Consider the following 23734-nt stretch of genomic DNA (forward strand, 5'->3'; position numbering starts at 1 on the left):
AATTCAACATATATATAAAGAAAATTTAATAAAACAAGGCTTCAAATAGTTAAATATATCACTTTTAATATAAAAAAAAAAAAGAGAAACAGATGCACAACAATGAAATCACAGAAGAAAAATATCGCATATACACTCTATACTTAGAAGACAAAACTACCAGAACTCAAGAAAATGATGGGAGAGAATAACAAACTAATAGAGAAAAACTTGAAAAACACGAAAGAAGAAAGCCAACGAGTTCCCAAACACCAAAATTCAAAAAAATGAGACAAACCATGGCAAAGCATGGTGATGGCAATGGCGAAAAACGATTGGGTTATGCCAGAAATTTGGTTTTTGATCACAATGGGAGAGTTTCATAGTGAATGAAAAATATTATGGGAGAAGGAGAGTCTTTGAATTTTTCCAAATCGCAACATTCTAATGGCAAAATGAAATCAAAAAGTTTTTTAAATGACACTCTTTAGCAGTTATTTTAATAATTATTTTAAAATAACCACTAAATATTTAGTTGTTATTTGCAAATAACCGCTAAATATATCTTAAGTTTTAAAAATTTGTAAAATATTATTTACTTCCTCTGGTTCAAAATATAATAAGCTTTTAGGAAAGATTCGCATACTAATAAAGTCTCTATTCCCATAAAATATATTATTGTTTTTTTATCCCTAGTTCAAATTATTAATGCACTTCATGATGAGTGAGAGATACACTTACACAAATATCTAGGTTAATAAATATAAGGAATAATGGTAAAATTTTGTTTCACACATACTAAAATTATTTATATTTTAAATCAAAGTTAGCTAAAGAAAAATGTTTATATTTTAAACCATAGGAAACATATAACATTTACTAAAACTAATTGCTATATAGTGGTTGTTTTAAAACAATCATTATATAGACTTTAGGAGAAAAGTTTTAAAAAGAGAAAAACAGTCTATTTAACAGTTTTTTTATAATTATTATATAATTCCATAGACTATTTAACATTAATCTAGTTAATCGTTATATATTTAGATGCATCCAATTTCGCCTCTTCTATATAACGGATTTTTATAACCATTATATAAAGGATGCTATATATTGCATATTTTTTTAGTAGTATCACTATCAGTAAATGATTAATGTAGTTTAGGCATTTGTAATTTTCTTTCATCATTTTTTCTTCACATTTGTAAATTAAGGGGTATTTTTGTCATTTTATAAAAATTAAAGTAGTCATCTTAGTTAACCGTTATATATTCAAATGTGCCCCAATTTTGCCTCTTCTATATAACATTTTTTTAATAACCATTATATAGAAGTTGTTATATATTACCTATTTTTTAGCAGTGTCAGTAAATGATTAAAATAGTTTAGGCACTTATAATTTTTCTTTCACCATTTTTCTTTAACGACAATTAAATTCTTTGAGACTTATAAGGTATTATTATATTTTGTAAGACTAAATTATTATTATTTTATTATGGAGGGATTTATTTGTGATTTTCCTAATAGAAGAAGCTAACCAAAACGTGAGTTAAAAAAAAATGCAATCAACCATTTTTCTCTTGGGACCATGACTTATAACGGGTGTGTGAGTGTATAAAAAAAGAAAAAGAAAAGAAACATTTTTTCTAAAAAAATTATATATAATACAACATATGATCCATTTTTACATCACACCTAAACATCTGCACAAGTTAAAATTTGTACAATATAATCTTTATAAATAACAACATAAACTTTGTAAATAACATTTGTACGAGAACATGTATATCTGTTGGAGCAAAATTTGCTGGAGCGAAATCTGTATCAGATTTACAATAACCTCAAACGATCATAGAGGAAGAATTTTACAATCTATTCTAGAAGTGAGTTTTTATCTAAAGAATATGTTAGAATTTTGTCTTGAGATGCAAATCGCATGTCTAGGAAATGAAAATTCAAAGATCTGGGTGGGAGAGCTGCGATTTGAGCATGGTGTGATTCAAGGGGAACTTGATGAGGATGATCTGGATCCAAAAATTATAAACAAGGCATAGGAAGAGAAGCAAGTCCCCAATTATAACGATGGTGTTTGCAAAACGCACGATCGTTTTCTTCTAGTCCTCTTCTTCTTTTGCCTTCCTGTCGCTCCGTAATCAGAAGCTCTCCTTCTCGCTGTGGGGCACCGAACATAATCTCCTACTTGATTATAAAATTAAAAAAGTTAATCATTTAATCCTTATCATTTTTAACTCAATTATAATTTAGTCTCTAATATTTAACTGTTTTTAATTCAGTCTCTGAAATTTTAACTCAATTATAAATCAGTTCTTAAACTTTATCTCTTACAATTTAGTTTTTGAAGTTTCAACCTCTTAAATATTAGTTTTTAATATTTTCAAAAATAAATTATAAAGATTAAAAATATTTTAAAATTTTAAATATTTATAGTATTTATAAATATTAAAAGGGTTAGTAATTTACGATATTAGTAATAAAATTTTAAAATATTTTTAATTTTTATTATAATTTTATTTTTTAAAATATAGAGATCAATATTTAAGAGGTCAAAACTTCAGGGATTAAATTACAAGAGATAAAGTTTATAGACTGATTTACAATCCAATTAAAATTTTAAGGACTGAGTTATAATGAGTCAAATATAGAGATTGAATTATAATTGAATCAAAATTATAAAATTAAATGATTAATTTTTTCTTATAATTTTGATGCAAGGAAGAAGAGGAGGAGATAAAAGCGTAGTGTGAGCAGAGTGAATTATGAAAGAGATAACTTGTCATTTCTGAGAGACAAATAATTACAAATAAGGTCCTTTAGACCTGCAGAAAAATTTCAAAATTTATTGAGCTTTATCTGCAAATATTTTCATTTTGAGGGCCCAACATTTGATTAGCCCTATAATTTAGGGGGTGGTGGGGTGGGGGGAGTGGGGGCCATGGATCATTAAGGACGCTCAAACAAATCCACTGCCCCTGATCCGACTACCCGTCACGCGGGTTGCCCTCGGGGATCAAGTCAGTTGGACGACAGGTTGAAGTCTCTCTCGCACGCGCGGCCGCGCGCACTCCTCCGTTCAAACACCTCTCTGAAAAATATAAAAGATTTTTTTTAAAATCAAAATATTTATAAATATAAAATATTTTTAATTTTTTAACATATAATCATTATTTTTTTTTAATATCTCTATTGATAGCAACTTTATATTTATTATAAGGTATTTAATAAGGGTAATATAAAAAGATAAGTTTAGTTTAAAAGTTGATAACTACTTAATTGGAAGACAAGATTTAATTAAAAATGTCTTATTTTTAAACGGAGGGAGTACACTCATGTTATTTTTTATATATTTTTTTAATGTTCTTAATTAAGTGAATGTGATTTTTCTTTTTTATATCCATTACACTACGTAATACCGATTGATTTTTTATTATCATGAAATTTTTAAGAGAACTTATATTTTGCTTTTATGTATGATTTTAAATTGATTTCTAAACTTGATATATTATGTAAAAATAGTGCATAATTATTGAATTAGTTTGAAATTTGGAAAAAATTACTTTTTATTGTCAGCTTATTTTTTAAGGGAATATTTGTAGATGGCGATAAATCACATTTTTTTAATAAAATTGATTTAATATTTTTTTCTTAATTTTTAAAATAATTTTCTCCACCCCCCTTGATTTTGTCTACCGAGTTGCTTGGTCGCCCTTGATGTACGAGGACAGAACAACCGGGTTTGATATAGTGCCCATTTAATTTTTATTTCTATTTAATAAAAATATATTTAAAGAATTTAACCTATTTGTTGGATTTAATAAAAATATACCTCAGATGTATTTGCATTTAACTTTTGAGAGTTACTCAAACAAGTATATAGTCAATCCAGTCTCATCCGGCTTTTGTGCCTCCAACTAATAATTAAGAAAATCCTACTATGCCCATACTGTTTCTCCTACTTTAATTTAATTTATCTAAAAAAAAAAACACTTTGAAGCAAAAGACGTTCCTTCCTCCTCCAAGGTTGGCTTCAGTGCTCATAAATTGTGATGAACATCGAAATCCATCTGGATATTTGGATTATTTTTTCACTTATATATATATATTTTTCAAAAAAATTGTTTTAATGGATATAGAATTTACTAACTATCGTTTTTTTCCCAAAAAAAAAATTTTGAAATTCTGGACTAAAAATTATAAATCTAAAACTCTAAAATCTCACATATTTAAATCAGATTTAGATGGTTTAGAATTTATTGCAGCTATAAACACCGTGATGATCCATTCTCATCAGAGTGACAAGCACCAAGACTAGACAAAACACATCCTCCGTCCGAGCAGTTAAAGTTGACCAACAAAACAGGCAATATATGTGTCCCTTCCTTCTGACTATGTACGTATATATGCTGTTTCAACTTTCAAAGACGCAAGAAGTTACAGCTGCTTACGTAGCTCGAAGCAGCGCGCACATGTAGATATATATAGTTTCATGACCAAAGAAACTATAAACGTCCGTAGCACTGCCCAGTCCCAGCAGTTGAGAAAGATGAAATCATGAACCTCAAAACTTAACACAAGAAACAATCATACACACACAATTGAAATATATATTATGTATGTATGCATATGAGAGGAGGGGGAAAGAGATCAGAAAAGCTACAGCGAAGTGGAAGTGAAGGAACGAAGGTCCATCTCCTGGGTCCATGCACTTCTGTCCTGAACGTGCAATTGCCAATAGGTTTCAGCCACTGCGTCTGGGTCCATTCTCTTTTTTGCAATCCCCACTTGATCCTGAGGTTCTCTCCCACGACGACGTCGTTTCTTCTTCCCTGCATCATAATCACAACCTCTTATCAAATAACGAGACATCGACTATGAGCAAGTGCACCACACGGGAAATTAATTAACCTGGCATGGCCGACCACCCCGTCAATGATAATATGAGCTACGTGCACTCCCTTGGGTTGAAATTCCCTGGCCAAGCACTGCGATAGTCCTCTCAATGCAAATTTCCCACAGCCTGTCCATTCACATCACATCTCACTCTATTTCTCTTAACTGAAGGAAATCAAACAAACACAGATCGATGAAAATGAGTTTACATAGTTCAGAGAAACCAGCAACGCCGTTCACAGAAGCTGAACACCCAGTAAACACAATCGTGCCCCTTCCTCTTTCCACCATGCCCGGCACCACCTTCATCCACACACACACACACACACACATGGTTCAACTGATCTCATTCGATAATACTTGTTTGAAAACGAATGAACAACACGCATGTACATGTATACTTACCTGTTGAGCGCAGAGGAAAGCACCGAGGGATGAAACGGCGAGTGATTTCTGAAAAGAGTCTAGGCGAATATCTTGGAAGCGGGTTGCGTTGAGAGACGACTTTGGAGGCTGGTAAGCATTATAAATCAGAACCTCCACGAATCCCAGAGAGTGGACTCCTTCGAACGCGTCCCTCACACTTTTAGCATCCGAACAGTCTATTCTAATTGCAAATACCTGCTCCGCCTTTTCCTCCCTCGTTATCTCCTCCGCCAATCTTGACAGCCTCCCTGTTTACATTCCAGAATCCCCAGTTTTCACATTTTAATTTGTTTTCCCCCGATAAACAAACAGAGAGCGATCGAGAACACTTAACTAGGTCTCGAGCGAGGATGGCGACGGTGTAGCCGTGGCGAGCGAACTTGTGGGCCATGGATCTGCCGAGCCTGGGACCCACTCCTACTATAGCAGCTATGCCCCGAGCTCCCATTGGAGGAAGAGTTTGCCATGCTTCGCAGATACCACAACACCAACGTGACTGACTGTGTATGAGAAAGCAGAAGAAGGAAGAAGAAAGATATATACCGAAGAAGAAGAGAGAATGGAAGGAAGAAAGAGAGGATAAAGAGTAGTGTTGGGGCCGCCGGGGGGGTTGTTTTGCGCGTCTGAATCTTTGCCTCCTTCATAAAAGGCAATCTCTCTGTAACGAGCAGGTGGTCTTATTATTATTACTACGTATCTCACTACTCCCTCTCACACTTAATTATCACCATCCCTATCTTGTCTGCTTTTATATCGCAATTAAAGTCCGTGTGATGGAGACTCGCTAGCTGTGGTCTCGATTGCATCATTGAATTGATTGACGCATTCACTATCATCTACTGTATTGGTGTCTTGAACCCATAAAAAAAGGGGGCAAATTTTTATCAATTTCACTATAGAAACTTGTAGCAGATATTGCAAATAATGCTTTCTCCTTCCTCGACCTGGCATGTGTCTCCAATAGCTTTAACAAGAGATAGGACCAAACCAAGGATCAGAAGGATTGAAGGCAGAGAATAATTAACAATAGCTCAATCATCGCGCACTTAACCACCAAAAACCAGAAAATTACAAGATTTGTTCTTACCACATCACTTGCCTTGAGTTTTATCTCTTGTGTGTGAGTGGATATATTGCAATTGCTTTTCCAAATCTAATGATTTGAGAGCTTGGCAAGAATTGTGGTGTTGAAAGCAAATGTAGATTTTAATGTATGACGAAAGTGATGGTGAACTGATTGGTAGTACTCTTAGCAAGAACCTGTACGAAGAGGATAATTTAGATTTAATTTCTTGAAACCTGTGAGGAAGTCAAGTTAAATCTTTTACTCCCGCTTAAGTTGTTCAGTATATGTGATTTACAATTTGCGGTTACGAATATTCAGAAATAAAAGAGAGCAGGTGCAATTATGCGAGTTAACATAGCATTGTAATTGAAGTAGGCGGAGTCATTCAAAGTCCCACATCGGGAAAGTAACGAAAGTTCCTACGCGAAAGGTACTATAAAATGGGAAGCAAGCGCCCTTTTCCAATTACGCAGCCACGCAGTGAGCACAGAGCGAACTATTCTTTCGCCTTTTACTAAAGAATACCGTGTGCACGCTGCATAAAGTGGCATACGCCAATTTTTGGGAGGGTCCCACCGATGTGGGGTCCTACATGTCAGTCTTAAAGTATTTCTTGTTGCTTACTTAATTTAACTAGTTTAAACTTGAACAATTTTAAGTGACATCCTGCATTTTTCAAGTTCGTTCAGTATTGTGGGCCATCTGTGGCTTCAAGCCTTGTGGTCCATTAGGTTTCTGGACTGATAGCAGGAGGCCCAGAATAGTAGTACGAAGAATTCACATTTGGCTCAGCGCGTCGGGGGTGAAAAAATAGCTGATAGTTAGGATTAATAATTTGGATATTTGGATCAAGTTTAATGAGTTAGTCTAATCTAAATTCATCTTAAAAGAAATTAGAGCTGAATTTGGTTATATAAAATTTTTTAAAAAGGTAGAATACTTTAAACTCAAAATAAGGTTGATCCAAATTGAGCTGGAGCTAAATAAGCCCAATTGTTAGAAATTTGAACTCTATATGTATATAAAGTTAATAATTTTGATCAAGTCTGACGGGCCAGTCCGAATTTGGCCAAAAAAAAGTTAAAGATGAGTTTGGTTGTATGGACTTTTTTAAGAAGATAGAATACTTTAAATCCAATCTAAATAAACCTGACTCGTTCGAATTACTAGCTTTATTGATAGCAATTCTTATCTTTCTTGGGTGGGTTTCTCCCTTTTACTTTTTCTCTCTACTATCTCTTAACTACAAATTTAAACTGTATAAATTAAATTTATATTTTAAAAATTATAAATTTAAATATTTTAAATTAATTTAACGATCAAGATTTGCACTGATTTTTTTCCTTGCTCTCTTTTGCAGAGAAAATTTAACTCCATCTTTCTTCTATAGGACAGAGAGAGGCTTGCCTATCTAAATCCTCATATTATTGACAAGCTACCAAACTCTCCAAAAGATTTTCAAGTTTTCCCCAAACTATATGGATTTAATGCTAATATTAATTTATTGCAAGTCTAGCTTTTAACGTATGTTACCTCAAGAATCTTCATATTTTTCCTTCTGGCAATTGCAAGCTTGTTATATCTTTTCCTCAGTAATAACAAAAGAAAATACATTTATTTTATATATATATATATATATATATAAATAATAATTCTAAGGGAGAATTTCAGTTACATGAGTTGACATATCAATAATTATATAAAATTTGATATCAATCTTTCAATCATAAACAGTAGCAACATCAATTATTAAATTATTAACTTTATTTGTTAATTTATTAACATCAGTTATAAATTACAAGACTTGTCAATAATTTACAACTGATGTTAGTAAATTACAAGTAAAATTAGCAAATTAACAACTAATATTACCGATATCTAACAAACAGATTTAATTTACAAGTAATATTGGCAAGTTAATAAGTGTAGTAAGAAAATTAACAATCAGTGATTCTGCATAACAAGTGAATGATATTTTGATCTTTTTATCATCAAAATTCTTTTGACTTTTCTCCATTAGATTGAATTGAAATTTTTAAAATTTTTTGGACCTACTTGAAATTAATTCTCTATAATGGTCCTTAACTAAAATTTTAGTAAATTACAAGACTTGTCAATAATTTACAACTAAAATTAATTCTCTATAGATTACAAGACCTGTCAATAATTTGCAATTGATGTTACTAAATTACAAGTAAAATTAGCAAATTAACAACTAATATTACCGATTGTCTAACAAACAGATTTAATTTACAAGTAATATTGGTAAGTTAATAAGTGTAGTAAGAAAATTAACAATCAGTGATTCTGCATAACAAGTGAAGGGTATTTTGGTCTTTTCATGGTCAAAATTCTTTTGACTTTTCTCCATTAGATTGAACTGAAATTTTTAAAATTTTTTGGACCTACTTGAAATTAATTCTCTATAATGGTCCTTAACTAAAATTTTTTCTAATTCTAACATTAATATCTTTTTATAAAAAAAGAAAGAATAGGATGTAATTTGAGTAAATAAGTGAGGACATGTAACGACTGTTGATCGTGATGATGAGTATGGGGGAAATTAAGGGTTTAGGGTGGAGAAGTTTTATGATCTTTATCCTTGTGATTTTCTTCTTGTCCCCTTGATTGTAATTTCTTTTCTTCTTTCTGCTACATTTTCTAGTTGTTTTAAGACCATTCAGCTATTTTAATCAAAGATACAAGTCCCCATGACCTAATTTCATATCATTTCTTGAGTTATTGCTATTTGACTTCCTTGAATATTTCATGTGACCATTCCATTAGTGCTTTCATTGGGAGGACCTGTAATTGAAAACACCAGATTGATGGAGATCCAAATAGACCATATGAAGTTGATAGAGCTTGGGGAACAATGCAACTATGTGTATACGGTTCATATGGAAAAGGTACAGAGTTTCATAGAAGCTATATCTCGTACTTTTGGGTGATCTTTCTAGAAATGTGGATTTACTAATGCAGCCTTACGCCAGGTCCTTGACTCAAACACAGGTCACCTAAGAATCACAATCACACCAATAGATTCAATTGGGATAGGTTAAGGTAGACTTTCCATGCTTTGATGAGCCAGGTCTACTTAGCTAGGTATTTTAGGCAAATAAATCTATTACTAATACAAAATGAAGGATACTTAGTGACTCCCCCTAGCTGCGGTTCATTTCGATGGCCTAGCCATTCCATGGTATTAGATCTTGCAAAGAAACACTAATTGAATGCGTGGGCTAAGATCGCAAAGGCAATGATCACTCATTTTAGGCCACCCTAATATGAGTGCCTTCGGGCCCAACTCTTCAAATTCACTCAGGTTGGAATAGTCACGGACTATTACACAAAATTTATACTCCTAGCAAATCATGTTGACAAAGTGATCCAAGATGCCTTACTTGATTATTTTGTCAGTAGACTCGAGGATGACATAAGGCAAGTATCATATCTAAAAAAAAACTGACCCCTAATTAGCTAGGTAAATGAGGTTAATTATGTAAATTAATGTAGTGTGAAGTTACAGAAATCTAACGAGTGTTTTGGGCTGTCGTTTCAACCCTATGATTGAGTTCAGAGTAAGGTCGGGTTACCTGGGTATGAAAAAGTGAGAAAAATAGAGAAAAATGGCTTTATGCCACATGCCACGATATGTGCACAAGATGCTACGGTGCACAGTGCCATCTAAACAAGAAGGCCTTTCTCTATATCACATGCCATGTGCCGTGACGCACAGTGACAAATCTATAAAAATAAGACACAAAAACAAAAAAAAACAAAGGAAAAGCGAAGGGGAGACAAAAGAGCTCTACTAGAGTTTTAAGAATTGAAGCATTAGGAGTGTTTTTAAGGCTTCCAAACACTAGAGGTAAGATCCTTAAGCTTGAATATCTCTTTCTCTTCCATTTTCTTGAATTTGGAAGTTGTGGTTTAGTTGAGAAAGATGATTTTTGATTCATAGAGGCTATGAGTTCGAATCCATTACTTAAATAAAGTTAATAAAAGTTGTTTAAGCTATTTAAGTCTAGAATTTATGGTGTTGAGTTTTGGTGGTCGTGGGATAATAAATATTCAAAATTTCCACTATTAATGAGGTGGTTGGAGCAATGTGACTCTATTAATAGTTATTTAGGAGTTCAGTAAAGTTAATGAGAGTTAAAAGAAGCTAAGAAACCCTATGAATACTCTTGTATGTGAAGGGATTAAATCTTGGGTGAAAAAGTGTTTGATTAGATAGTAAAAATTATCCAAGAAAAGATATTGATGATTTTTATTGTGATCCAATATAAAGTGGTTGCATTTGTCACCATTTAAGCTTTGTAAAAGCTTTGGGATTGTGTGTTTGAGAGGTAAAAGTTTTGATTTTTCAAAGGTTTGAGGTAATTGAGGAAAATCTTCTTGTTCTTCTGTGTATTAATTGATTTATTGATTTTACATATATTAACTGAAATATGTGAAATTATCTAGAATGCAAGTAAGGCGTAAAATATTTGCAAATGCAATATTATGATTTTTACAAAGTTCAATAATTGATAAGTGGAGTTCAACAATATAATTATTGTAGAGTTCAATGATATGATTATTTGTGGAGTTCAACAATGTGATTATTTGTGGAGTGAATTGGAGGTCAATGATTAGTATGTAAGTGTTGTGTGATGTCCAATTGTGACTTGAGTATGATGATTTTATGCATACTTGTATAATGAAAATTTGCATGCTATGAGAAATTGCATTTTAATGCACTATTGATCATGAGAGGCAAGGGTTCACCTAACAATAGGAGTCGGGGATTAAAATTCATATGGTAAGGCTCCATCAGAGCTTGATAGTTTGCCTGAATTTATTATTCATATTGTCCTACTGGTTCAACGAGAGATTCAAACCTAGCTAGTTTTTTATTTATTCAATGAGGAAGATAATTTAGGGAGAATGACACCCTATGTAACACCTTCAAAATTCTTTTTCCACATAATTAGCTTAGCCATGATAGATCCTATCTATCATGGTAAATAAAGGACAACTAAGTGTTTCTTAAAAATAATTATCTATCATGGTAAACAAAGAACAACTAAATCTTTCCTAAAAATAATTCATTCTCTTGAAAGTAGTATCATGGTAAAAAAAGGACTATCATGGTGGAAAGAAATTAAATTACTTTTCTTTACAAATGAGTACTATGGTAAAAAAGATTCTAGCATGGTAAAAAGAAACAAACTAGATAAACTATTATGGTAAAAACAATTTAACATATTAAATAGTCATTTTTAAAATTTAGAATCCCAAGCATTTATAATTAAAAGAAAGTGTGAAAGGCCCATGCGATCCCACATAAGTTAAAACTGTACGAATAGATATAAATTAGAAATTTAGCTATTATGCTTTTTAAAAACTTTTGACTATTTCACAAACATTTCTAATAATATATAACCATTTTTTCCTATTTAAAAAGAAATCATAGTTGTATTACAGTCAGCCAACACATTTTATATCAATAAATCTAATATAAAAGTATTTAATAATTAGTTTAGGTTTGTACAATTCAACATCTCAAATAAATTTTAATCTACCACATACCATTGAACCAAAATAATATTTTTCCAACCTTATACTCTCAACAAGTGCAAAGCATAAACGCACAACCAAAATGGATAGCACAATTAATTTTCAAAACAAACTAATTATATAGCCCAATAATCATACTATTTCAAACCATCCAAAATAAACTAGATATCAAAGTTACAGTCATTCAAAGTGCAAAAAAGCATAAACAGTTTGAAAGGCATATTACATCATTCATTCATATAATTGTCAATAAATAAAAAGTCTTAGCTTTAGCAATATAACACATTAAAAATTATAAATTAAAATACCAAAAAGAAACACTGGATTTATGCCACTAAGCCTCAAGGATTCCTCCACACGTCACTTGTGACTCTTCTCCTAAAAATTGTTAACCACATAATAAGATTTAAAAGTCCTAGTAATCAATGCTAACTTATGATAATATATACAAATAGTTAAATGTGTGCTTGCTAAATGAGGAAACATCAATCATATAATCTTGACAAAATACGAGATATTGTAATGCATGACAAACAACCATCCTTATCTCTTTTCATTAACATCGAGCTATACCTCACTCAGTGCTAGATTATCAAAACAAAGATAAATTAACCCAAATCCTTACAAGTCATCAATTAGGCCTGGCATACCACGTGATACAAAATACAATAACAATAAGTTTTCTAACACCTCCACAAAAAACAAACAATTACATATCAACTTGTACAATTATATAACATTACAATTTTCACAATTTTTTCTTTTTCAATAATATTATAACATGACATTTCACTTGACAAAATAATTAAAAATACATATTCATAATTGCACAATTTTTGATAAACATAACAAAATAATTTCTCAACAACAATTCACAATTTCCTCAATCACCACACAATTAATATGAAGTAACATTGATCATAAATTAAAATATGGTTATCTCATGGCTTTTTTAATAAATTTTTCTTTATAATTTCTCTTCCACCACAATCTTTACCAACAATACAATTTAAAAATAATATATTATTTATAAATATTAGTTTTTAATTATTAAAACTAATAAAATAACTCTAATAATAGAATTAGAAAATATAACATAATTCCTAATCTCATTATTAATACAACCTAGAGTTAGTACTCTCAAGAAAAAATTTTAACTCTTCTTTTAATTATCCATAAATACTAACAAGCTAAAATCAACCTACAAACTAAATTCTATTATCAAAATTTTTTTATTCCATAAATTCGCACCTAAAAATATCCAAAAATTATAAATTTAATCTTGAGTATAAAATTATTATTCTATAGCCACAATAATTTATTTTTCATCCCAAATAACCATGTAAACATCAACAAATTAGCTTATATTTTCATATTTAACAAAAATCTATCCATAAGAGTCTAGGGTTTAACTCATAAGCCTCAAATTCAAATTCCATCAATAAACTAATACTTTAAAACATTTATCATATTATTAACAACCTCAACAATTACATTTATTTATCATAAATTCGTCTTTCTTTTAAATGTTAAATTTTTCATCATCACAAAATCAGAGATTAAAAGAGTTAGATGACAAAAAAAATTTTTTAGAATATACATAATTTTAAAAAACTTAAAATTTCATCTAAAATATCCTATTATGGGGTCAAAATTTAAAATTTCTCTTCCCCTGTCGCTCATCACTCTTTCCGCGGCGCTGGAGCTGGAAGAAGACGACGGAGTGAGTATATATATATATATATATATCTCCCTCTCACGGAGCCACTGCAGAACGAAGAAGAAGAAGAAAAGACGGAGGAAAAGGGAATGAAATGGGTATTTTGTGTGTTCGTGTCTAATTGTAAATGGCAATTACAATTGCCAATGAATTGGCGGTGGCCCACGTTCCCCTGCCCTGTCAATGCTATGATTATTATTATTATTCTTGTTTGTATTATTTTATACATTTATTTTTAATATAATATTATTGTGAAATCATTCCACCAATGCTAACAAATATTTACTACCTTTAATTTTATATTTCTTCTACACAAAATAATATTTTAATGCTTTAACAATATAACTAGAATATAATTTTCTCCAATTTCATGTATTAATTAGTACATTAAATCGCAAGCCTATGAACCTCTAGATGTTAGACAACATAAATTAAGTTTTCCTAAACTTTAATTTACCTAATAAATCATATTCAAACTTTACTTAAATCTTGTAAGTAAAAATTGAAATGTTACACCCCACAATGTGAAGTTTGGAGAAAACTGTATTCCACAAGTGAGTTAGGCAATCTTGGCCGGCTAGTCCCTTATGCATGAATGGCTTAGGTAGTCTCATTTTATAGACAATCCTAATGTATTACAACCCACGGTTTCATATCAGAAGCATAAGGAGGATATAAGAGAAGTGTGATTATGCATATTATGATAAAAGAGCATATGATTGTTTGTAATGTATCCTTTACGATGAAATCTTGTGGTTAATCTTCTATTATTATGAATATTGATTTTTATGAAATTATCTCATGAATTTATGCCATTGATGATGAAAAAGGAAAATATGTGCTTGAATATATTGATTTGACTTGAGTATGATAACATTTGCTACTTGTATTAAAATTGATTAACATGTATTAGTATAAATTAGATGAACCTTAGTTATTAAGTGATTGTACTCACCCTATATTTTTAATATTCAGGAGCTAGCTCAATGGGACAAGACAGAGGGAAACGGTTTGAGATATAGGATTTCTATCATATCTGTAGGCCTCATTTTCCCTTTGGTTATTATTGTGTATAATTTTTATGATATTGCCAATTAGGAATGTCCATGTTTTTGGGCTTACTTACATTAGGAGGTTGTTAAACTATCTTGTGTATTTTGGGCCATATGATGTGTTTGTATTGATTGTTAGATTTACTACAAGGAACAAATACTAGTGCAAGTAGGAAGTTAGCGAAATGGTAATTATTATGGAATGATGTGATGATTTATGAGATTGTTGCTTCCCTTTCTATTTTTGTGATTAAGGGGGTTGAATATTGAAAATGTGTTTCATGAGTTATGTTTGTGATGTGATGTATTACATAGGTCCGTAATAGTTTATTGAGTGTGGTCTGGGTTTTATTTGAAGTTTTTGACACTTGATATGAAATTAGGACACCTGATATGTGTTTGAATTGTGAAAAAGAGATAATTGTGAATTGAATGTTCAATTTTTGATTGAGAAATGATTTGAATATGAAATCAGTGTCATTAGTTAATTTTTGATTGAAAAATGATTCAAATGTGAAATCAATACAGATACCAAGATCACCTTAATCAGACGTCAAATGAGAAAATGTGGCATGTTGAAAGTTTGCCTCAGTTGCTATCATATGATAGCAACAATGCTGTCAAAACTGTGCAATGTGTCGTGGTGCAAGACAAGAGGCTCATCGTCTATTTTTCCTACCCTGTTTTGTTATTTATACTTATTATTGTAGATGCTTTAAATTGTGAATAATCATATGCTTCCGCATACATCGAATTACTCTAATTTTGAATTGTAAAAGTATATTGCAATGTTTTAAATTTTGAAAACTTGGGATCCTTGTTTTGTAAAACTCATAAACGTGGCAATATTTTTGGAGATAATCCCTTAATTATATTGAAATTAGAGTTGATTGAAGATTAATATGGGAGACCTTACAGCAAGAAGTGGTGGTAAGGAAATCCATGACCCTTACCAAAGTCTATGCGTTTGCACAACTTTATGATGAAAAGAGAGTGATTACTTGGGGGCCTCTTGTAATTATGGATTTAACCCTGGAATGGCAGCAAGGGGAATTTGATGGTGAACCCTTTAGCGAATCAGAATATCTGAAGCCCTACCACAGGGTTGTTGCTAAGTTCGAAAATGAAGCCTTTGACCCCTGTTAAGAAGTTAACGCCGGTAGAGATGCAACTACAGTGAGACAAAGGGTTGTGCTACATTTGCGATGAGAACTATAATTTCAATCACAGTGCTCGAACCGTCAACAATCAATGATGCAATATTACTTAGAAGGAGAAACAAGTGGTGAGAAGGAAGAGACGATCGGAGCTATAATAAAGCTTCACCACCTATAACTATTAGCTCTTCAAGGTGTATCGGGACTCTGTACTACTCGATTCAAGGGAAATGTGTGCAGTATCGATGTGTCAATACTATTAGACTGAGGGAGCTCTGATAATTTTGTTCAATCTCATTTGGTTCAGCACTTGAAATTACCCATAAAAAAGATTTCAGGATTCAAGGTGTCAATTAGTGATAATTCATATATTTTTACCCCACTTGACTTTTTAACACTTGTTTGGCCTATTTGAGTTTAGTTGGTTAATAACTGCAATTAAGGCGCAAAGAAATATTTTAAGGAAATTGTTGTGATTTATTGCATATCTTTTCAGATTTTTTTTGAATATTTTTTTAATTTCTAAAATATATTTTTTATTGATTTCATTATTTTATGTGTAGGTGGCTAGATGAAAAAAAAATAAATAAGAGGAATTTAATTTCTTCCCCATTAATTTTTAGCATTATTTTTCCTTTCCTTTTATTATTTTAAAGTATTTCCCTAAGTCATTGTTGATTCATCCACGTTTAACGCTTCATTCACCTTCAATTTTTCTTTTCGACCGTCACATGAATTCATTGTTTTTATTTTCCACCAATTCAATTCTTGGTCACGTGCTCACCACTCACCCATTGAATTTCATGAATTTATCCATTCACTTCTGATTGAGGAGATAGAACACACACGTCCTGCTTCCCACGCACGCGAGATCGTCTTTTCTCTCATCATTTCTCCACTTCTCTTCGTCTCTATATCCTGTTCCGTCCTGCTTCTGCAATTTGTCACAAGTTCCAATCAAACAATTCCACTCTCCATCGGATTCAAAACCTTGCAAGAGTCACAGCCTCTACCTTCCAACTTTTCAATTCGCACGCTTCAATCTTTCTCATCATGGCCGTGGGTTCAACATCCTTTGGAAGAAGATCCGTGATGGAATTACGTGGCTAAATTCACTTGGATTCCAAGGAGTAAAGTGGATATGCATGAGTCTTTGATCTTCAAAGAGTCTAAGCAATTTTATTCTAGTTTTCTTTTCTATTTTGGTTGCTATTTCCTTAGATTTCCTAATTTCGTTTGGAGGATTGTAATTAGTGCACTTGAAGTATTTGATAGAGATGAGAATTGAGAGAAAAAAGTATTGTATTACTGTCGGCTGCAGTGTACAAGTGTAAACATTACCTTATATAATTATGACACATCACCCTAGAGAATACACGCAATGCCATGTGGCAGAAATAAAGAATAGGAGTAAATACAAGTAAGATAGACTATCTACAGGACTTTGTGTTATTGGGCTTTAGTTGAGTCTTAAATTTAATTGATAAAATGATTGAGACACTTAATTGAGGAGAACTTGTATTTTGGCTATTGGAATGTTGGATTCTATGCTGGAATTTTGATCTTCATTGCTATATTAACATGCTTTCCTTGTTCTAGAATTGGCCCAATGGATTAAATGGTGTGATTGTATTGTTAAATCATTGGAAACTTAAATTGGATGTAGTCAATTGTTTAATTTCAAATTAGGTACAGTTTGTGGCTGTTTCTAACTAGTCCAATGGCAAATAACACATTAAGAGCTTAATGGAGCAAGTTTAGTTTGTCATGAGATTGCTAGAATTCTAAAATTGTATGGTAACTATGCTTGCCAAGTTCAAGTGGTTGTTTGGGCATAAGACTAATGAAAATGAAAGCTTAGTCAATTAAACAGTTGTGACAAGAATTTCATTCCACTAAACTCTAAAAAATTTACTATTTTTAATTGAACACATTCACTCAATTTTCATAAAAACTTAAAAAGCGTGAAAATACTAGTTTAGGTTAATTTTAATTGCTGTTCAGGTAATTGAATCAAAACTTTTTGCTGCTGTTTATTCACTTAAGAATTAGTTCTAAAATCAATCTCAATTCAACTTATTGGGAAGAATGACCTAAGTTGAACCATATACACATTTAAGTTGTAGCTTAGTTAATTTGAGGCCCATACAAATTAGGCTTATCAGCTAGTGGCAAGAGTTATTTACATGGGAATTAGATTATCTAAGAGCTTCCTCTCCAGATTTAAGGGTTCCCATGAAAGTTGGTGCGTTCATACTGGAGGCTATAGGCTATGATGGTGTTAACAGCCAGATGGCTGGCCATGTTAGGAGAGCACTTTTTTTATTATTTATTATAGCATGGCTCAGTTGAAATTCTCACAAGAGGGAGAAGTGGTGACATTGTAAGGTACCGGTAAAGAGGCCCCAGAACATGTTCAATTCCATCAACTACGTAGGTATAGTAACACCAATGCTATCAAAGAGTTGCATGTTTATGAACTACTTTAATTAGAGACATTGCACACATAACTCATATCATAAAATTAAATAAAAAAATAATCTATCCTTTATTAAATTTTAAAAATAATCTTTTTAATATTTAATTTATAATTAATTTATAAAAATGTCCTTTCAATATCTAATTTTTTCAAGTATTAAAAGATTCAAAATGTAAAAAATTCTTTGGAACAAGAGAGAAGATGAAATTAGACAGAAGAGAATGTGAGACAGCAAAGTAGTGTGAGTGAGCCACAATTACAGCTACAAGAGACAAACGCGAGATAAGATACATCATCGATATTTGACGGAACGGAGCACGTTGGCAAAAACATGGAGCTACAGATTCATAATTTTTTATTTTACTAGTTTAGGTATTTGACTTTCTATGATAAGTTAAGAGTCCAAAAAATTTTGTGGATTGTATTTGATCCATTTTGAGTAAATAATTATGTATTTTTTGTATTACTGATTCGCTATACTATATTGTTGATATATTGTTATATATCACTGATATACTATCACAGATTAATATAACTAGACATCAGATATAAATTTATAAATATATATATATATATATATCTCAATGATGTAGTATCACATATCAGTAACATGAAAAATACATAATCATTTGCTCAAAATGAATTAAACACAGTATGCAAAAAATTCAATATTACCAAGAGATGTGAAAATGGTGAAAATCTAATGACAGATAATAGATTTTAACCTAGTCTTCTGCTTTTCGAATGAAAATTTCTTTTCAATATCTAATGTCTTTTCATCTGTCATAGTGTTTATGAGAAAAACAAAGGAGAGAGAAGAGAAGCTTTACGATGAAAAAGACATTAGCAATTTATATTTAAAAAAAAAGAATGATTCAGAGAAAAAAAATAAAAGATTCAGTCAGTTAAAAATTAGTTACAATACATATATTATGTTTTAATAATAAATTTAATCTAATGATAAAAAAGTAAAATATATTTAATTGATTTTATGAATGAGTATATTTTAAAATATTTAAAAATTTTATTCATAATTTATGAGAGCTGTATTTTTTGAGATCATTGAGCTAATTTCCTCCTATAATTATGAGTTGATTGACACCTCCATCTTTAGATTTGCCTATCGATAATCCTCCTGACCGGGCAAAGTTGTTGCTTTAATACCAAGTGGTGTTTGAAATTCCAAGGGGATTCCTACCAAAGAGGAGTCATGATTAGCTATCCCAATTCAAGAGGGAGCACCTCCTATTAAGGTTAGACCCTATAGAAATCCCTTCAACCAGAAGCAATAGGAAATGCTGGAAGAGGGAATCATCAGACCAAGCACGAGTCCGTGTTCAGCTTTTATGCTATGGTTAAAATGAAGGATGGAACGTTGAGGTTTTTGAACTTATTATAGAGCCTTAAATATTGTCACCATCGAGGACTCATTGTAACATGACAAAATTTAATTCAAAATTAATTAAAATGGATAATTTTAAAAAAATATTTTAAAATAAATAATTTTAATTAGAAAAGTATTATTGGATCTAATATAAAATAAATCCTAAATTATGATTTTTTTAAAAAAAATAAAAATAATATTATTATTATTATTATCGTTAAAAAAAAAAAGAAAGAAAGTGGAGATAAATTTATTTAAAAAAGAAAGAGAAGGGGGATGGGGGACGGATTTCCAATCCGTTCTTGTGTGTGTCAGTGCGTGTTTGGCGTACATATATATGAAAAAAAATGAAAGGAAGTGTAGGACCCACGCCTAATAAAAAACACACACTCCTGTTCTTCATTCTTTCATTTCTTCGGCATCCCACAGAGAGGAAAACGAAAACAGAGCGTGCGCGCAACGGGAAGAAAATTTTATCCAAGGCTTCGTAACAGGATATTTTGAGTGAGACTTCAAGTCTTTGAAGACTATATAAATGCCTAAAATATTTTTTTTAATCATCTTTTCTTTTAGTTTTTGATTTTATGGCTATGAAAAAATTAAGAGTTTGAAAGAGAATGAATTTACGATGAATAAATATAGTTGTTAATATTGTTAAAAATATAATGAATATTTTAGAATATTATTTTATTAATGAAATTTAAATTTGAAAGTTGAGTAAAATCCTAGACTTCTATAGTTAGATTTTTAGTAAATCAGAAATTATAAGTTGATTTAATAATTAGGATTATTTGGGAGTAGGATATAGAAGTATGTAGCAACAAAGTATTAAAGCTATATAATGTGATAAGTTTGAGATTAAGTTTGCAATTTTTTGAATATTTTTATGTACGAATTTATGATATAGAAAAGAAAAATTTTATTATTAAAAAATTGTCTGAAGGTTAATTTAATTTGGCTACAACTTCAATGAACTAATGTGAGTTAAAAAAAAACACTTGAACCAAGTAAATAGGTTCAAAAATATGAAATTAAATTTTTAAAATTCAAAGGATTAAAACTAAGGTCTTGAAAATGCTCAAGTGTTGGAACATGAGTGTGTATTGTGTTGATGATGCTATTGACATGTAATATAATTAATTGTTATTTGACACCAATCAAGCTTAGAAAAACTTTAAAAGTGTTATAACTAGAGGGATAACATTTAATTTCTCAAACGTTTGAAGTAATCGAGAAAAATTTAATATGTACAATTGTGTGTTAGTTAATTATTTACATAAAACAAAAAATGGTATTGAGATATCATATTTATATTAAATGCAATGGGTGGCTTTAAACTTGTGAAAATTGACTATGTTGAAGCTATGACTTGATATATATATATATATATAGAGGCTATATTGTGCATTATGGCTTGATTATTAATTGTAAAATTGAAATGGTTTGATAAATGAGACTGTATGTTGATATGTATATGATGTTATGATTTGAAATAAGCATGTATGCAAAGTCTATATGAAAGAGGGTTATGGCCTTGTTTTAATTGACCTTTGCATGGCATGATCATATAGCAGGAGTTTGTCTTAATAAAGGAAGTTATGATTTACCCAAATTCCATATGGTACATTAGCTACTATTGTTGGACTCGTGGGGTTGTAGGCCCTTCTTCCATTGTTGTGCATTGTAGCAAAGTTACTTTGTAGAGTAACTAGTCCGTAATAACATTGTGCCCATTAATTTTTGTTAGAGTGAGGCTAGCATGGGAGGGGACACCCTATTGGTTGTGGCTTAAGGAAACCGTGTTCCTTTAGTGATTGACATAACCCTAGCCCGATGAGTCTTCATTAATTGGATTTGGCTTAGGGTAGTCTCCTGCATAGACTAACCCACTGACTAAGCTCACAAATTTCATGTCTGAAGGTATAAGGAGGCTATAAGGAGAACATTAATTATGCATTATATTTGAAAATCATTTGTACATAATTTTGATTATGAATAACATGTGGAAGTGTGGCATTACGAGAATAAAGGCTTGTGGGCCTAATTGAGTATAATGGCTTGTAGGCTATAGGGAAGTTGAATATGTTTATCATGACTGATTTGTGACATATTATGCCTAAATATGCTATATACTTGTTAAATGATCTTATGAATTGATAATAATCACTTGTATGAATGTTAATGTTAAAAATGGCCACTTGCATTTATAATTGCTTGGCATACATTTATGTGTGTTAGATGTACTTTAATTACTGAGTAGTTATACTCACCTTTATTTCTTCAATATTTTGTGGGTGCTAGCTCATCTAAATGGGAAAGAGGAAAAGAGAGACAAGCCTAGAGACTTTTGTAGGCTATGTTTGTTTTAAGTTTATGTGTATGAATTACTTTTGATATTACCAACTAGAGAATTTAATTTTTTGTCACTTACATTATGGGTTTTGCAATGTGATGGTTGTGTATTTTGGGCCCTAGGCTTGTTGTAATATGTATGGGTTAAATTTAGATGGCCAAAATACTAGTGCAAATGAGTCGAATTGGTTATGCATGGATATATGATACACTTGTTTAATTTATGCAATGACATCGCATAGCTTTTGAATTAGCAAAAGGTGAATTGGACGAAATTTGTTATGAGTTAAATAGATGAACATGTGAAGAGTAAGCTCATTGTAGCATGTGAATATGACTTGAGGTTGTCAAGTATGTATATGTGGGATTTATATGTGATGGCATCTAGTAAGATTGCATGTGAATATGCTGTGATGATGATTAGATGCTATGCAATTTTTTTCAAATATCTTGATCCCATGCTTTTATATTATTAGTGAATTGTTGATGTATTTAGATGATGAAAAACTGGGATCACATTTTGGTATGAATTTTGGAACATATTTCTTTTGAAAAGAAAATACAAGTTGAGTTGGGTTAGGTTAATCATTCTTGGATAGTCTTCTTAGGTTAATCCATGGTTAGTGAGCTAATTAGTCTCCTAATTTAGGAGCACCATTACACTCATGTCCAATTCCAACCATGGATGAATTGAAGGCTACTTGCTACTTTTCAAAGTTGGATTTGCGCTTTAGATACCATTAGATTCTGGTCAGAGAAGACCGACACAAGACACATTTCACACACACCATGGGCATTGTGAGTGGTTAGTCATGCGGTCTGGGCTCACTAACGTGACTGCAACATTTCAATCACTTATGAACAATGTGTTTCAACCTTATTTAAGGCTATTCATACTGTTGTTTTTCGATGGCATATTTGTGTATTCTTCCAACTGGGAAGAACATCTGAATCACTTGAAGCTAGCATTAGAATGCTTAGTAGAACACCAACTCTTTGCTAAGTTAGGAAGATGCTCAATTGGACAATTTATGATTCACTACTTGGCCCATGTTGTTATTGCAAAAAGGGTGGAAATAGACCCTGAGAAGACTCAGGTTGTTGTGGATTGGTTAGCTCTTAAAATTGTATCTAAGTTGAGAGGATTTTTGGGCTTGACAGGTTGTTACCTTAGGTTTATACATCGATATGCAGCCATTGCTCATCCTACAGAGTTACCTCACAAGAATAGCTTTGAATGGATTGAGACAACGAGAATGGCTTTTGAAAATTTGAAGAAGGCCTTTATGGAAGACCCTATTCTAACTCTTCTTGATTTCTCCAAGCCATTTATAGTGGAGACTGATGCTTTGGGTGGTGGGATTAGGGTTGTGCCATCCAAAAACAATAAGCTTATTGCTTATTTTTCCAAGAAGTTATCTCTTGGGATGCAAGCGCAATCAATGTACATCCGAGAGTTATATGTTATCATTGAGGCTGTTGCCAAATTCAGAAATTGTCTCTTCGAGAATTACTTCATTATCTAGATTTATCCAAAAAGTTTGAAGCATCTATCAGATCAAATGACACAGACACCCGAGCAGCAAATATGGCTTCCAAAATTGTTGGGGTGGAGATATTCTATTGAATAAAAGCCTGGAAAAATATTC

The 23734-nt window shown here is 31.5% G+C and overlaps 1 protein-coding gene and 1 non-coding gene across 2 annotated transcripts; one reads left to right on the top strand and one right to left on the bottom strand.

Moving 5' to 3' along the window:
* Positions 1–4732: 4732 nt before the first annotated feature.
* Positions 4733–5813, bottom strand: LOC129300107 (short-chain dehydrogenase/reductase ARMGADRAFT_1018421-like). Its single transcript, XM_054938641.1, has 5 exons — positions 5640–5813; positions 5290–5554; positions 5094–5187; positions 4900–5011; positions 4733–4820 (listed from the first exon to the last, which is right to left on the bottom strand). The coding sequence occupies exons 1-5, from the start codon at positions 5756–5758 to the stop codon at positions 4733–4735; spliced, it is 678 nt and encodes a 225-aa protein (XP_054794616.1). The 5' UTR covers positions 5759–5813.
* Positions 5814–6847: 1034 nt separating this feature from the next.
* Positions 6848–6964, top strand: LOC129300109 (U5 spliceosomal RNA). The gene has a single exon (XR_008590709.1). It is a non-coding gene; the product is annotated as a U5 spliceosomal RNA (small nuclear RNA).
* The last annotated feature ends 16770 nt before the right edge of the window (positions 6965–23734 follow it).

This window comes from Prosopis cineraria, unplaced genomic scaffold (assembly GCF_029017545.1).
Source record: "Prosopis cineraria cultivar Desert tree isolate PC_DT_omini unplaced genomic scaffold, ASM2901754v1 PC1433, whole genome shotgun sequence".
NCBI classification, from domain to species: Eukaryota; Viridiplantae; Streptophyta; class Magnoliopsida; order Fabales; family Fabaceae; genus Prosopis; species Prosopis cineraria.

What these genes read in the sequence shown, in the direction of transcription:
- LOC129300107 (XM_054938641.1), bottom strand. Translation starts at nt 5,758, where the DNA reads ATGGGAGCTCGGGGCATAGCTGCTATAGTAGGAGTGGGTCCCAGGCTC. An exon ending in CTCGCTCGAGACCTAGTTAA is followed by an intron (nt 5,555 to 5,639) that starts GTGTTCTCGATC and finishes GTAAACAGGGAG; the next exon opens with GCTGTCAAGATTGGCGGAGG. An exon ending in GGGGTGGTCGGCCATGCCAG is followed by an intron (nt 4,821 to 4,899) that starts GTTAATTAATTT and finishes ATTATGATGCAG; the next exon opens with GGAAGAAGAAACGACGTCGT.